At 51.5% G+C, this 14,772-nt stretch overlaps 1 protein-coding gene across 1 annotated transcript; it reads right to left on the bottom strand.

Annotated features, from left to right (window-relative positions):
- Nucleotides 1–904: 904 nt before the first annotated feature.
- On the bottom strand, nucleotides 905–14,563 carry MYBL2 (v-myb avian myeloblastosis viral oncogene homolog-like 2; the record flags this gene model as incomplete). The annotated part of the gene is made up of 13 exons (XM_009578984.1): nucleotides 905–1,205; nucleotides 3,112–3,258; nucleotides 3,487–3,603; nucleotides 4,164–4,277; nucleotides 4,888–4,987; nucleotides 5,999–6,138; nucleotides 7,785–8,171; nucleotides 9,436–9,705; nucleotides 10,483–10,639; nucleotides 10,800–11,020; nucleotides 12,781–12,873; nucleotides 13,257–13,328; nucleotides 14,470–14,563. Coding segments are annotated over 13 exons (2,041 nt in total), but the record flags the coding sequence as incomplete, so codon positions are not given.
- Between the last annotated feature and the right edge of the window lie 209 nt (nucleotides 14,564–14,772).

The raw sequence follows: 14,772 nt of genomic DNA, 5'->3' as shown, positions 1-14,772 counted from the left end.
CTTGGCTACATCGAAACGGCACACCGTATTACTGTTACTGCACTGAAACAGCAACGTGGACACAGCTTTGGCCTCCAAAGGAAGGAGGACACAAGAGGCTCACACACTCCTGGTGCTGTTCTCCTGCCCACAGCTCTCTGCAGCCTCCACCCACTCCTGCAGCTTTGCAGAGACCCTGGCCACACTAAGCTCGAACACACTCCAGAACCTTCCCATGGAGTAACTAAAGCCATTCCTAAACAGCCCATTAAACTACTGAGAGTGAGGGGGGGAAACATCCCTAGCCACACGTGAATTCAGAGGCTAACGTGAATTCAGCAATTTGCCACAAAGAAAAGATCCCATGTGAAAGCCGGTGCTTTGCTGCCTCCCGGCACAGCGCTGCCTCCCTCCGAGCGTTATGAGGCCCCGGGCAGAGTCAGAGTCCGAGCAACAGGGTGATGTTAGCACCATCGTTTATTTGAAGAGGGAGCGCAGCCCCGGGGAGAGGTGCCCGCCGCTCCCCTTCTGCAGCGCGGCAGTACAGAGCAGCCCCGCAGGGAGCAAGGGGCCGGTTCCAAACACGGGCCACCCCAAAGCACTTCTCCCACGAGTGTGCAACACTCTCCCTGCTCCTAGAGTGAGGGGAGACCACTCCATTCCCCCAAAAAAAAAGGAAGGGGAGATGCAAGACTTGCAGGAACCTTTGCAAAAGCCATTCTCAAGGTACCAGAGCAGCCAGCATGAAATCCAGGCTGCGAGGCTGGTCTCCACCGCCTGCCACACACGCTGCTCCAAGGTGGAACACAGCTGCATGCTTCTACTTTTGCGGAACCCAGGTCTTGCAGAGAGAGGTCTTGCTGTTAGCTCTCCACCCTCCCTTGTTTGCCTTTCCATAATGATCCCAAAACTTGCATTCCACACATTAGCCAGCAGTTAGCCCAATTTATTACAATATAGATCTACCTGGGAACAGAAGGAAAAAAACCACCCCTACACACACTGGCTGGGCAGAGGATATTTTTTCCTGTGGTTCCCCCTCCCCTCCACTTATAAAAAAATTTTAAAAAATAAAATTAAAAAAGCAGAACAATCCTTCATGATAAGATTAAGGTCCTTGATGTGTGAGACTGTTTCAACATGCCCAAAAACTGTCGAGCTTTCTCCTGCATGAAGAGTTGGTCTTGGGTTCCACCACAGGCCACCGCTTTCCAAGCCCTGGTCATCTACAGAGGGAAAAGAAAGCATGCATACAACACAATTATGGGACAGGACAAACACAATGTTGACATCCTGTTTTAAAACACTGCAAAAATAAATAAACTAACAGCTACCTGCTACCCAAGGGAAATAAAACCTCCCACTTACGAGCACCCATCTTGCAACCAGGAGGAACTTGCACACCACCAGTTACTCATCACAGCCAAGATGGTCGTTTCTAGCAAAGGGAAGTTACATTCAGCAGTTTCCCAGGTGAGTGCTCCATTTCAGAATTATTCATGTACTCCTTCAGGGCTTTCCTTACTTGACTTGAGACAAAAACCCCAAAGCACAAACCCACTAAGGCTCCTTGTGCTGAAGAAAGTCCAGAAGGATGGAAAGAATTCAAGAACAGCTTTGGGGTTTATTCCCAGCCAGTTCAATTCCTACAGGAGCTGCATAGCCCCAGGTCTAGATTGGTCAAAGACCATCCTTAACAGCAGTTTGGTGCCTGTAGTTTCAGCAGGGCCCTGCAGCACACAGGAAGAGCCAAAAATCAGATGTGCTTCAGTCACTGCGTGCAGAAAGGGCACCCATGAGGTGTTTTTGCATTCCAGGAAAACCCCTGCATATCCTCTGATAAATGCAGCCAAGAGATACACAACACCCTGAACTGGAAATACCCATTTACATGCACTGCAAAGAACCAGAGGTCGAGCTTCAGCGTTTTTTTACAGTAACAATGCCTCATGCAGCCAGAGCATGGCTTTGGGGCTGATTTAGGTTCAGCCCACAGCTAGGTGAGCTGCCTTCATAAATAACTGCCACTGCTAGCAACACCAGCCCGGCACAATAAATCCCGACAGCCCAGCAACACCGCAGACAGCTCTGCTGTCTTTGGGCAATGGGATTTCACTGCACCCCTGTACTCTGTCACCATGCAAGCTGCCTTACTGTCACCATCAAGTCACTCCCAAAGCTTTATTTATATGGATCTATTAGCTCTCAGAGCAATATGGCCCCGCCTAGGACAGGAGGAGGAATGGAAGTGTTTAAGTAGGGTTTATTTTGAGAAGGGGAAGGAATTACTCTGGCTGAAGAGTACTTATTTGTCAGGAGAAAGAGCTTTCACAACAGACAGCTCTAATCCAGGGACAGCTGCAACCCCCCTTGCTGCAGCATTTAGTGAAGACTGAGCCAAGGCTGCTTAGTGAAGACAACACTGTACCTGGACTCTTCCTGGGATCTGAAAACACCCCCAGCACTAGCCCCCAGTTGTAGTTTCACCCCCCACCAAGGACAGCATGTATATCCATCCTCATTCAAGCTACCACAGCGCTCCCATGACTTGGTCCAAGCAAATATCTGCAAAATCATGGTACAAATCCCCTTCTCTAAGCCACGCTACCTAACAAAGCAGGGATACCCCTCTACTAGTGCACTCTGCCTGCAAACATACCAAATGGTGAAGATTTTAAGGAGAGCACAAGAGACCATTTATGCCCCAGAGTGCATTTGTAGTCTACTGTGACTCCAGCACAGCTCAGATGTGCTCCACATCTACCCTGAGGAACAGGGTAGCTGTAACACCACCAACCTCAGCATGAGCTGCCAAGGTGGTCCACCGTCAGCTGGAGCTCTGCACCGCCACGGGTTCAGGTAAACAGCAGGATAAAGCCAGCTTACGCTGCCTATGGCACACAGCCTTCATCACAACCTAGAAACACTCTAAAAATCACAGAGATGGGAAATACCTTTTTGGCTGGCTCAGCATCTCCAAACCTGGGTGCAAAGACAGCCCTGACAGCATAGCGATGCCTATGCAGGAGTGCGCAGAGCTTCGTCCCCTTGCTCCTCCTCCTGAGGAGGGACAAGGGCTGCACTAACACCAGCTAGCCTCCTGACTGGGAGAACAGGGGCTGCAGGGCTTACCGGTGCTGGTGGTCTGAAATGGCTTGGCATTTTCCTGTAGGACATTTTCTCTGGCTGCACTTGCACGAAGGCTCTGTTGAGCAAACCACTGTCGTTCTTTCTGCTCGAGGAGGAAAGGTTCAGGGACCTCGACAAGAAATTCACAGGCTGCAAAGGGGAAAAAAAGAAAAGTATAAGGAAACAAGTTCATTTGCCCTAACAGTGCTGATACTTGGCCTGGCCAAAAGGCTAGCTAACAAATCCAGCCCTTCACCCACATTCACATGTACTGTTCAAAGGCAGCTGCAGGTGGCAAAGCTCCCACCACTGCTTTGCACAGGGTTTCTCTGGAGCAGAAGCCAGCTCTACCCTTGCTCTGAGGACAGTAGCCCTCACCTGGGCTCTTTTGAAACAGACAGTCTTAGGGAGCGCAGGCATATTTTGCGTCATATCTTCATCCACAATATCCAGGGCCAGAGACTTCCGGACCTTCTTAATGGGACTCCTGCGCAACTGGGGGACATAGAAAAACAAGTGTCAGCATGAATCAACCCGGTGAACTTCCATCCTAAGGGCCCAGGGTGCACACCAAGCCCATGTCACCCCAGGTCTGCATTGCACCAGCACCCCAGGAAGAAGACGTGCAGCAGCCTTCCCCACCACAGGGCACAACAGCTTCCAGTGCTCTCCTCCTGGCACCAAGAGCCACTGATATAAAAGAGGAAGCTCCTTTCAGTAGGAAAGGAAAGCCATCAGGGCAACTGAGCCAAGAGACTTTGCATACCAGTCCACAGCCTGCTGGGAGCCCAGCTTGCCACAGATGCTCCAAGCATGCCATGGGTCTCTCCTGTAGGTTAGGGACACAGCATCTTCTAACCTGCCCTGAGTTCAGCATAAACCAGGACACAGCTGGCTGTATTTTAAGCAGGCCTTAACCTCTTGCTGATTAAAAGGCAGCAGCCACAGGCCAAAAACTTTCTGGCATCAACAGTAGGATGAACAAAACTGTCCAAAACATCCCTCAATAGCACAGGGCAGCTCAGCAGCAGGTATTGGATGCAAAATCAGCTCACCCCTTGTTTCCTCTTCTGTTTCTCAGGCTTCACATCGTCCTCTATGATAAGTTCAATGCCAGCTTCACTTCGGAGAACCTCTTTCAAGTCTTCTTCCAGGTGAGGAGTCTGGGGCTGGTGTTGAAGAGGTGGAGAGAGAGCACAAGACAATCAAAAATCTGTATGCTGGGTAGACTCACGAGTACTTCCCTCAAGGGATAATGGGGTCAGGGGAGCCCATAGTGGGACGACAAACACAAAGACAACTTATTTACTTCCCAGCTGGAAAAGATATTGACAAGATTTCTGCTAGCCTGACAGGTTTACAGGATTGCCAGACATGAGAGACTCTTAACAGCTGAACCCCAAATGTGCCACTGAGAACCAGACAGAAGGCCTGGGATACTGGAAACTGCCATCCCAGCAACACCCACATTAAGAGACCCAGTGCGTCAGCGGTGCCTAGGTAGATTGCTCCCTTGCTTCTCCTCAAGGCCATCAGTAGCCAAGTACTGCAGCCTGATTCAAGGGCAGTTTTTGGCATTTTTAGCTGGTCCTCTGGCTGCTTACCATGACATGTTCACAATGACAAGGTCCCCTTCATCCCTCCCATCTCAGCCTGGCACTACCAAACTGTACCTTGTTATGGCACAGATTACAGCTCGCTCACTGCAACCTACCCCACGTCCCGTTTGTATTCATTATGTTTCACCATCAGCAAGCGGCAGACCTGCCCAATACTTACCAGAGGCCTAATTGGTCCATATTTCTCCAGGGCATTTTTGAAAGGTGTGGGAGTGTGAGGAGTGTTGTCCACCACATACTTCTGATCTGGTGTGACAAACCTAGCAGCAGAGAGCGGGAAAGACGAAGAATCAGACGTGCTGTAACCCACGCAAAGTAACCCCCGTCCTTCTGAGCCCTCTCATCACATGAGCCACTTGCAGAGTCTCACGTGGTGGCAGCAGAAGCCACCAGCCTGGCTGGACTGCTCCTGGGGCGCGAGCAGGGCAAACAGGCGCAGAGGAGCCTTTAGCAGGGAAAACATCTTTCAGACATGCCAGCTATGCTGCTCCACCCTGCCAGCTGCCAAGCACCCTGGTCAGAAAGTGGTACAGCACCTCCGACACAGGTGACATGCAGCTCTGCAGGCCAGCCCTACTCTGCAACGCTTCTGCTGGCTCAGGCCCAGCCTGGGCTTTGCGACAGTCACAGCTGGACCAGCAGAAGTCCTGGGTGCAAATACACTTAGAGCAGCCAAGCCAGCTCACACCGCCTGGACGGGGGAGCTGCTCTGGAGCATGCCAACAATAGAGCAGTTTTGCTAGCACAGCCAGCACCCCCAAACACTGTGCTGCTTCAGTGCAGCGACAGGTCTGCCAGGAAAACACCCTCTGTACAGACCACCCCTTCTCACCTGCCTGGTACAGCGCCTTGGGTAATCATCTCCCTGGACTGCCCCTCAGGACAGGCAAAGCAGAGGGTGCAAAGCTAAAGGGATGGATCTGAACAGCTCTTGCTGAGAAAATCAAATCCCTTCCCTGCTGGCACAGGGCTCACAGCACAGCAACGTTTCACAAAGACACGCACAGAAGGCAACAGCCCACCCAGCAGCTGAGCACAACGGTGGTCACTTGGCTGCAGCCCCAATCACATGGGACACTTGTTCCCTGCAGCTCAGAGAGGAGCTGTCTTTGGGGGAGAAAACACTGGTTTAAGGAAATCCCCAGCCTGCCTCGCCCCTCTCTCAGTAGTGCCAGTACAAGTACCGGGGGAGGTATGTTTGAATTGGACCAGACTCCTGTGTGGAAAAGGACACTGCTCAGGTGGGGATGGGGGAGGAGGAAAGGACTTACGCTGAGTTCTTCTGGAGCAGAGGGGTCTTGTCCCTGTGCAGAGGGGTGGTGACAATCACCTTCTGACTGCACACAGGCGTGGAGGTCAGAGATGGGTTCTCCAGTTCTAGTGTATCCTGTTTGGTCCAAAAGTTTAAGAACTGCACAGCACAGGAAAGAAAGAAAGAGAAGACACTCAGCCACAAGCATCCCAGCATAGTATCACAAGTCACTACTTTTTCCTAAATACGGGAGAAAACCTGAAGTAGGGACAATCCTCCCATAGTGAGTGGCACAAGAGGGATCTGTCCCAGTATCAAGCAGGATGACTCTTACAGACTCATACTGTCCTGTATGTGGACACACACGTGAAAGTTGCCAGAAGGTGCCTCACACCCATAAAGATTATTCACTTCCCATAAGGGATGAGTCGATATGACTACAAGGAGCTACAGGGTGGGAGAGAAGTGTCTCCTTGCACTGGTCCAGATAAGACCAAGCAAAATGGTGGAGGGGTAATGCCAGCCCACCAAAGGTCTGTTCCGACCTCAGGTCAGCAAACGTGAGGGAAGCCCAGGTAATGCAACAACATACAAGACAGCAGATTTTGCATTGAGCTGTCTTCAGCCTAAACTGTGAGAAAACCACAAATCATCTCATCTCTGCTAGGATTTTACTTCACAACAGCTAATAAGTGACAACTTTACTCCTATAAGGAATGAGATTTGTACCCAAGAACCTATCAGCAGAGAAGAGCTGTGTGTGTTACATTCACTGATGGTTGAAGCTTAGCCTGAGAGGCAGGACATGCTGTTTGCCTTCTCACATTCACGCCAGGCCTTCCAGCCTTTCACGCTCTGCAGAACTGCACATTTCAGGTCCCACTCTGACTTCCCAGTTCTTGCTGACCTTGCATTCAAGGTCCATCTGAACCTGAGGTCACACTGTCACCTGAACCTGTGTCACCCAGGGCTGCAGAAACAGCAAAATAAAAGCCTGGAAGGCATGGGTAGACAGGGTCTGAACAGAGCCGCTGTGGGAACTGTGCTGGAGAACACAGCAGCCTTTATTCTGTTTTATAGACAGAACTCCACCACTCCATCAATATATGAGACACCAGTGGGTTTGAACACCACAGTGCTCCAAGATGATGTATGTTAGAAACCATGTGTGCACACGTGTGTGGACACTGTAGGAGTCATGACAAAGGCTGAAAGCTCCTGAGTCCCCTTTGCGAAGACGACAAGCCCAGGAGCATTTTCCTAAGCACAACAACTCAGAGATCCGCACAAGGCATGTGCTACCAAGCCTGCCTGCATGACTTAACTGGAAACGAACAGGGAAATCAACTTCTCACTGTTGCCACGCTGCTACCCACAGCTGGGGCAGCAATGCCGTGGGGACAGAACCACTGTGCTCTTCATCAGTCCAGGAGCGGGCAGGCATGTAAATCTGCACAGTGGTGCTCCTTCCTCATAGCGGGCACATGGTCTGCCCATCACACAGGACAGCTGGGCTTTGCCGACGCTGCAAGCACTCCCAGAGGCAGACACAGGCTGCTGCTCCCACAGGAAGGGCAGCACTGAAGACAAGCACTAGCAGAATCTAGCTCTGCGCCTTGTTTTAGCAAAGACACACACCTTGTGCACTGTCACTGCCTCGTTCAAGGGAGGAGAAACACAAAGCTGGCAGAGCTGATGGGAATACATGGCATCAAGGCAAGTAGATAAGAGCACTAACATGTTTATTAGCTCATGACCAAGCCCAAGGAGAGGAGCACAGACTGGACTCTGCCATTGCTCTGTACCTGAGATGGAGAGAAGGGCAGTGTCTTGACAGGGGTGCTCTTGGGCGTCATGCTGTTGCAGGAGTCAAGGAAGGAAAGGCTGGTGCTGGTGGCATTCTCCGTGACGGGGGAGAGGGAGATCTTCCTCTTCTTCTGCCTCTTCAGCACAGAGGGCGGCGTGCCAAAGCTCACCTCTGCGTGCGGAGAGATGGGGATGAGCTCCCCCTTGCTGCTCTTGCTCAGGTCAGAGATGGTGTGGCCGTCCAGGCGGTACTCGGTCACATTGGGCAGGGACGGTGTTGGCTTGCTGGGGGTTTGCCTCACCGGGCTGTTGCTGCTACTGCTGCTGCCGGCGGAGGGTTCCTCAGGCAGGTCAAACTGGGTCAGATCACACCACCCGTCTGGGTCCTGCACACACAGGAAACCATCAGAAGCAGCCCAGGAGGGAAAGCTGAGCAGCCAACTGGTGCAGATGCAGAGATGAACTGGGAGGTGAAGTAAGTGCGTGTGTGAGATCGCACCAGTTTTTGCAAGGAGCCTGGTTAGAGGAGAGCTCAAGCCCTCCTCCCCTCTGCTGCCTGCACAGCTGAGAACCAGACCAGGGAACTGACCCAGCTGAAAGCTGCTGCTCCTGCGTAGGGCAGATTTTTCTATTTACGCAAGGTTGGTTTCCCAGTTCAGTTCACAGCACAGCTGCACAAACAGCTGCATCCCCACACAGAGGGGACAAAACAAGCAGCTGGGGATAGGTCTGGGGACAGGGCCTGAATGAAGCAACTGTCACCCCGCACCAAATCAGTCTTGGGCACACCAATACGGCTGCACACAAGGCTCTGCTGTAACCTACACTGCTGGAAGCAGATTAAAAATAACCAGACCAGTTCAGAGATCAGCTGCTTCACAGCTCAACCCCACCAATACCCGAAGTACCATACAAGCAGGCCCCTAAGGACCCACAGATGGGCCGTTAAGCCTTGGGCACAGACTCTCTGTCCTTCTATACACATGCAAAGTGGATCCTTCACGGATAATCAGCTCATAAGCTCCTCAGGCAGGCTGGGAGCTGCAGACATTTCCCTCTGATGGCAGCAAAGTGCTCTGTTGTTTCTAGCCAGCCTTCCTGCCCTGGCATCACCCTGGGGACCTCAGTGCTGCCTGACGGGCCCAAAATGACTAGTTTCAGTGAAGCTACCCCCACTGAAAGCAAGTGGGGGGTCATCCCAGTGTGACGGGGTCTGTCCTGCATAGTACAAGTGGGCCTGGCCTATTCCCATTCTGTCCTGTCCTATCCCATCCCATAGTAGGAGGGAAAGGAAAGCCCATAAGCACGGGCCTGAACTTCTACAAAAGGGAGAGCTGGAGACACTCTGGCTGATAAAGGAGGGCTTGAGATCAGGTTTGCCAGCATCTACAGCCTCCCACACCAGCAGAGCCCATGCACAAAAACACCCACCTAGGGGAATTCGCAAGCCCAGAGCAATACTGGCAGAGCTAGAAAGGCCTAATCCAGCCCTGGAGAAGAGACCGTGGGAAGCCACAAGCCAGTGACAGACCCAGATCTTCTCAGGATGCCCATGGTGATGAGCAAGGGGACCCACTAAGTTCACTCACGGGAAAAGGGTGAGGATCAGTCTCCCTACATTAGCTGGAGGAGCAAGGGTCTGTTACTTACAGATTCAATCATGTCCAGAGCTTCATTGAAGGCTGGCACAGATGTTGGGTACAAATAGTTGGCAGCTTCAACGACCCATTTGTACGGTGATGTGACAAATGAAGAGGCATCCTCAGGCACCGCATCATCTGGGGTCCCCTCAGCGTTATGCTCTGCCAGTTCAGCAGCTGGTAGCTCCGAGGGTAACTCCTGCACACCCGTCACTTCCTCGTCACTGACATCCTCTTCCTTTATTTCAGAGATATCGACTGGCCAGTTCTGCAGGACGGTCTTTGCACAAACAACAAAGAAAGTCCAGCCGTTAGCAGAAACCAAGGGAACAACGTCAAGTCCTGGGGACAAAGAGCAAGGGTCCCCGGACACATTCAGCTCTGCCTGCTCTCCTACCTGCTATTCAGTTTGTTTCACATCCCTGTTCTCCCTCACTGCTCTGTCCCATACACCACCTGAGCAGGAGTCCATGCAACATAATGAGCACAGAACTGTTTAATTGAAGATTTCACTTAACAGTATCACAGGAGAAAGTTGAATGAAGGCTGAGCAGGTAGCACTAATTCTGCATTTCCTACTTTACAAGAGCCTGCCTTTGAAAACTACATGCTTTCTTCATGAAAAAAATAATTGGGTGTACTTCCCCTGCTTCCTTTTTTAGAGGAAAGGAAGGCAATACCTCTTCACCACGCTCCCTACACTGTCTGGAGCAGCCTCCTTCTCCCACCAGCAACAGCACAATGGAGCCAAAAAAAAAAAATCTTCTATCTCCAAGACAGACCTGATGCTGGGATTGGCAAGATAACAGCACTAGCAGACTGCTGTCCTCCACCTGGATAACACACTCGGGCTCACGTTACACCTCTAGCTCCTGGAGGGAGAGATCTCCCAAGAGTCAGTCTCTTGGAGAAGGCTGGGGGAAGGCACAGACTGTCTATGTAGACACCAGGCTGTGGCAAAGGCAGCATGAGAGGCAGCAGAAGGGTGGATGAACAGCTCTGATACGCATTAGCAGAGCAGGGCACTGACCCTGCTACAAACGTGCTGCTGCAGTACCTGGCTCCCAGCTCTCCTTCGGCTTTGGCTCTCCTTGTCATCCACCTCCACGAGCAAGTACAGTGACTTGGACTCCTTGGTTTCATTGAGGAAGCCTCCCGTGTCCACCTTCCGCTTGATGGTGGAATTCCAGTGATTCTTCACAGCATTGTCGGTCCTGCAGAGAAAGCAGAAGGAAACAGAAATCACCATTTACAGCAGCTTTAAAGCACAGCTAACAGCTCCTACATGCTCTCCAGCCCTATCCTGTGAGCCCAACACATGGATCTCCACCGGCCATCCAGCTATGAAAGCAACAATGAGCAAAGAGGTCCTACCTCCCAGGCAGCAGCTTGGCAATCTCCGCCCAACGATTCCCCAGGACCTTGTGGGCCTCAAAAATGATGCGATCCTCCTCCTCTGTCCATGAGGACTTCTTCACCTCAGGGTTCAGGTGGTTATGCCAGCGTTCCCGGCACTGCTTCCCTAAACGCCCTTTCAGGTGCTTGGCTATCAGGGTCCATTGTTTGGTGCCGTATTTTTTAACCAGTTCAATTACCTTTGAAGAGGAAGGGAGGGAAATAAGGAAATGGAATAAAGGAGGGGAAGGTCAATACAGTCATCTTCAGGCTTTGCTCTTCATCTCTCTTGGGACCAGGTAGACAGAGAAAGGCTCCTTAGGAAAAAAAGCTGGACAGATCCAGCACTGAATCAGGTGTACCAACACTTGTGAGAGCAACGATTCAGCTGAATTTCTGAAAGAGGCTGTTTCCATGCAGACATTTTGCCACATGGCACCTGTGAATGCAGACAACTGCTCACAGAAGACAGGATGGAGACTGGCAGGTGCTCCAAGGGCAGAGGGGCCCAGATTTAGAAACACATGCCTGTTTCTGAGCAAGGGCCAAGTCCCACCTGCTCCAAGGCTCCTCTGCCCTCCCTCCTACCGAGGACCTGGCCGCATGACAGCGGTCCCCATAAGCTCTGCACTAGTCTGTCTGCTGGGACAGAGGGGCACAGCCTCCCTTTAACAGAAGGTGCTACATCCAGGACATGCCAGGGCCTGCAGCTTCATGCCCCACTAGCACCAGGACACACAGTGAAAACTCCAAAGCAAAAACGAACAATATTCACTTAAGAGCCATCCACTTTGCCACTTCCCCTTCACCCAGGGCTTTGTCACTTCTGCCTGAGGCTCAACGCAAATGCTTCTGGGCAGGGAATCTGTTCTAAGCCCCTGCGATATGTCCACGGCACAGTCAGGATGAAACAATGTACTGCCTGCAGTGTTCAGCCCACCAAAATCTGAGAGAGTAGGCTGAAGGGTTCTCAAAGAGCATTTCCACCCTGGCCAGCTGCGCTCAGCTGAAAGATGCAGGTAGCCAGGTGATGCTCACAGTGCTCTTGGCCCGTAACAAATGTCCCTACTGCAGACTCCTGACTATCAAGCGCAGACAAATGGACCAAAGACATCAAACTGAGACACAGGCCAAGGAGCTGGAGTGCTTGTAGGGCAAAGCGCAATGTGCAGTGTCAGGAGGAGAAAGCTGGAGCCCAGCCTGACCAGGACGGCAGTGGGCATCAGGACTGGCAGGGTAGGCTGGCAGAGTCAGGACATGCAAAGGGAAGGGGAAAGCAGGCAGCAACTGCTCTGCTGTAGGAAGGCAGAAGGACATCATGAGAAGCTTCCTTAGGATGTGCTTGACATAACACACAGATGGAAGGCAAAAGGGACCACAACAGCCTGTAATGGGATCAAAAGGGAAAGAAATGGGGGAGCAGAAACATTACAGAGAATCTGACAAACTAGGAAATTTTGCAGCAGAAAATCTTGGTAAAGTTGGAATTCATTCCAACTTTTCGTAAGTACATCAAGATGATGAGACTATCTAAGCTGGCCCCTCTCAGCTCACTCTGGAATCAGCAGAGAAACAGGTTTGCAGAAGTCACGATCCACCTAGCCAACCTCAGACATCCACTTTTTATTTTCTCTTGGGTCCAACATGGCCAGGTCAGGTGGAGACCTGCCAGCAGGCAGATGAATTAATTCCCTTTTCTGCTCTCTCCCTTGGCGCCCTACTGTAGCAGTACTGTGTGAAAGAGAGAAGGTGTTCAGCTACAGAGGCCTAGACCTGCTTCTGCTCATCATGACCACAGCTGCATTAGGCTGCTCAGAACAGGTCGGAGTGCTGCTCTCGCAGATATCCACCATTGGAAAGAATTACATACAGTTTACAAAAAGACCCGAGGGTCTGACACCTCCATCCTCTCCGCAGACAGTCACAGTCCAACACTCAGATCCTCTCGGCCCTGACTTACCTTTTGGTCCTCCTCTTTGGTCCAAGGGCCCTTAACCAAGTCTGGATTCAACACTCTCAGCCACCGGTACTGACACTGCTGATCGCTGCGGTTCTGGGAAAAGGAATGAGAGTAGCCAGGCATTAGATCAGGGGCTCCAAAAGCCCCTATAAGCACAGCAGTCGCCCCACACACAAGCTGTCCCATGGAAAACCTGCAGAAGCACATGGACAATACATACTACAACTAGGGCACTGGGCACAGAGACAGGAACCTCAATTTCTCACCCCAGCTGCAACAGACTCGCCCTTAAAAGTCCTCTATACAAGAAGGATGTCTCCCTGCCCTGAAGGAGCACCGTTTCACAGCCTGGAGGTGCAGTCACAGAACAGAGTCCCACTGTGCAAGGTGCTGCACAGACACAGAGAACCAGCACAATGAGCACAAGAAGCAACATGCAAACACTACGATTCCCAACTGGGCAAGAGGTCACTTACAGGAAAGTGACTGGCCAGGAACTTCCAGTCATTCTGCCCGTAATGTCTTACTAACATCTTCAGCTGCTCATCCTGCAAAGAACAAAGACATCCACTTTCACATACACTGAGGCAACACAGGCACACCTGGGCTGACGGCATCAAGAGAACTAGATATTTTGAACTGTCAAGAAGGATTTTTTGGCATTCTGCATTCAGGGGAGGAAGATAGCTCACACCATCCTTTAGCAGCACTCCAGTATGTGGAGCCCAACTGGAACAGACCGTTTGGTTCTGGGCTCTGTACTAGGGCAAGCTTATACAGTGAGTACAAAACAAGAGCTCAGCTCTGTTCAAACACTGGGGCCAAGGCTACCTGCTTATCCAGCCTCAGTACACCCGTGACCAGACAGTCCATCTCCCAGCTCAGCCGCTGCTTTTGCCTGGCCAAGAAAGCTGACTGGTTTAAGCGTATCACCGCTAGCCCGGTGGTCTACTGTCTTTCAGTGCTGCTGGGCTCTACAGCACTTCATTCATGAACCCAGCTACAGCCCAGGTTTGCCAACTCTTACAGCTCACAAAGCGCCTGCTATAGGTGTCCTTGCCTATGTACTCTGGCTGGGCAAACAGAAGCATAAAATAATTCCCTGCCCAACACGAGCCCGAGGCTTTGATCTCTGCAGAAAGACCACCTTACTTGATGTTCAGACCCCAGGGGAGACAGGTCATCTTGTAGTTTTCAAACAGAACAAAGATGATGGAGGAACGGGGAGGAGGGAAGAGAATATCCCAACTAATTTCAGGCTCTCAGCCAGGATGACTAAGCCATGATCCCAACAGTCTCAATGCTCCCTGCTTTTGCTACAGAAAAGGGAGGACATTTCCACTGTGCGATTCAGCTTGCTGGAAGCCTCAGCCATCCTCTGGAACCCCTCTTGCTCACAAGAGCGCTGCAGGCTGCAGATGCCTCGCTTAGGGCATCATGCTTAAGCTAAAATGGTCGGAGCTCTTGCTCTCCAGCCTACACTTCAAACTCCCCTGAACCTCCTAGTCTCATTAAGACTCAGATCACATCAGCAAAACAGACACATCATCTTCTCCAGTAGCAAGACAGCAGGAGGTGGTGTCGTGGCCAGTGGTAGATGACTGGGGTGGAAGCACCCAAGCCCCAGGTGCCATGCCAGAGGCCTACCCCAAAGTACCTGCTCTCAGCAAGTGCCGGGCTCTCACTCACCTCTTCTTGCGTCCACTTGACTTTGCACCTGCCATCCCGCTGCTCCGGCACATCCGAGTCGGTATCCTGGTAATGCAGCTCATCCTGGTCCTCACTAGAGAAGAATAAACAAAGATTATAATTTCCACCTCTGATAAAAACACAGCAGAGGGAGCAAACTGCACTGTGCAGGGCAGAGCTCCAGATCTCCTCTCTTCCAGTGCTGAACCCTTGCACCTCACAGACATTCACCCAGACACCCCAGGTTCAAAGGCGTCCCTCAGCTTTAGACTCCGGTGCACGCTAGCAATTTTTATGCTGCCG

Source organism: Fulmarus glacialis, unplaced genomic scaffold (assembly GCF_000690835.1).
Source record: "Fulmarus glacialis isolate BGI_N327 unplaced genomic scaffold, ASM69083v1 scaffold35215, whole genome shotgun sequence".
In the NCBI taxonomy this organism is placed as follows: domain Eukaryota; kingdom Metazoa; phylum Chordata; class Aves; order Procellariiformes; family Procellariidae; genus Fulmarus; species Fulmarus glacialis.
The sequence above is the reverse complement of the archived record's forward strand: the minus strand, read 5'-3'. Positions and strand labels throughout refer to the sequence as shown.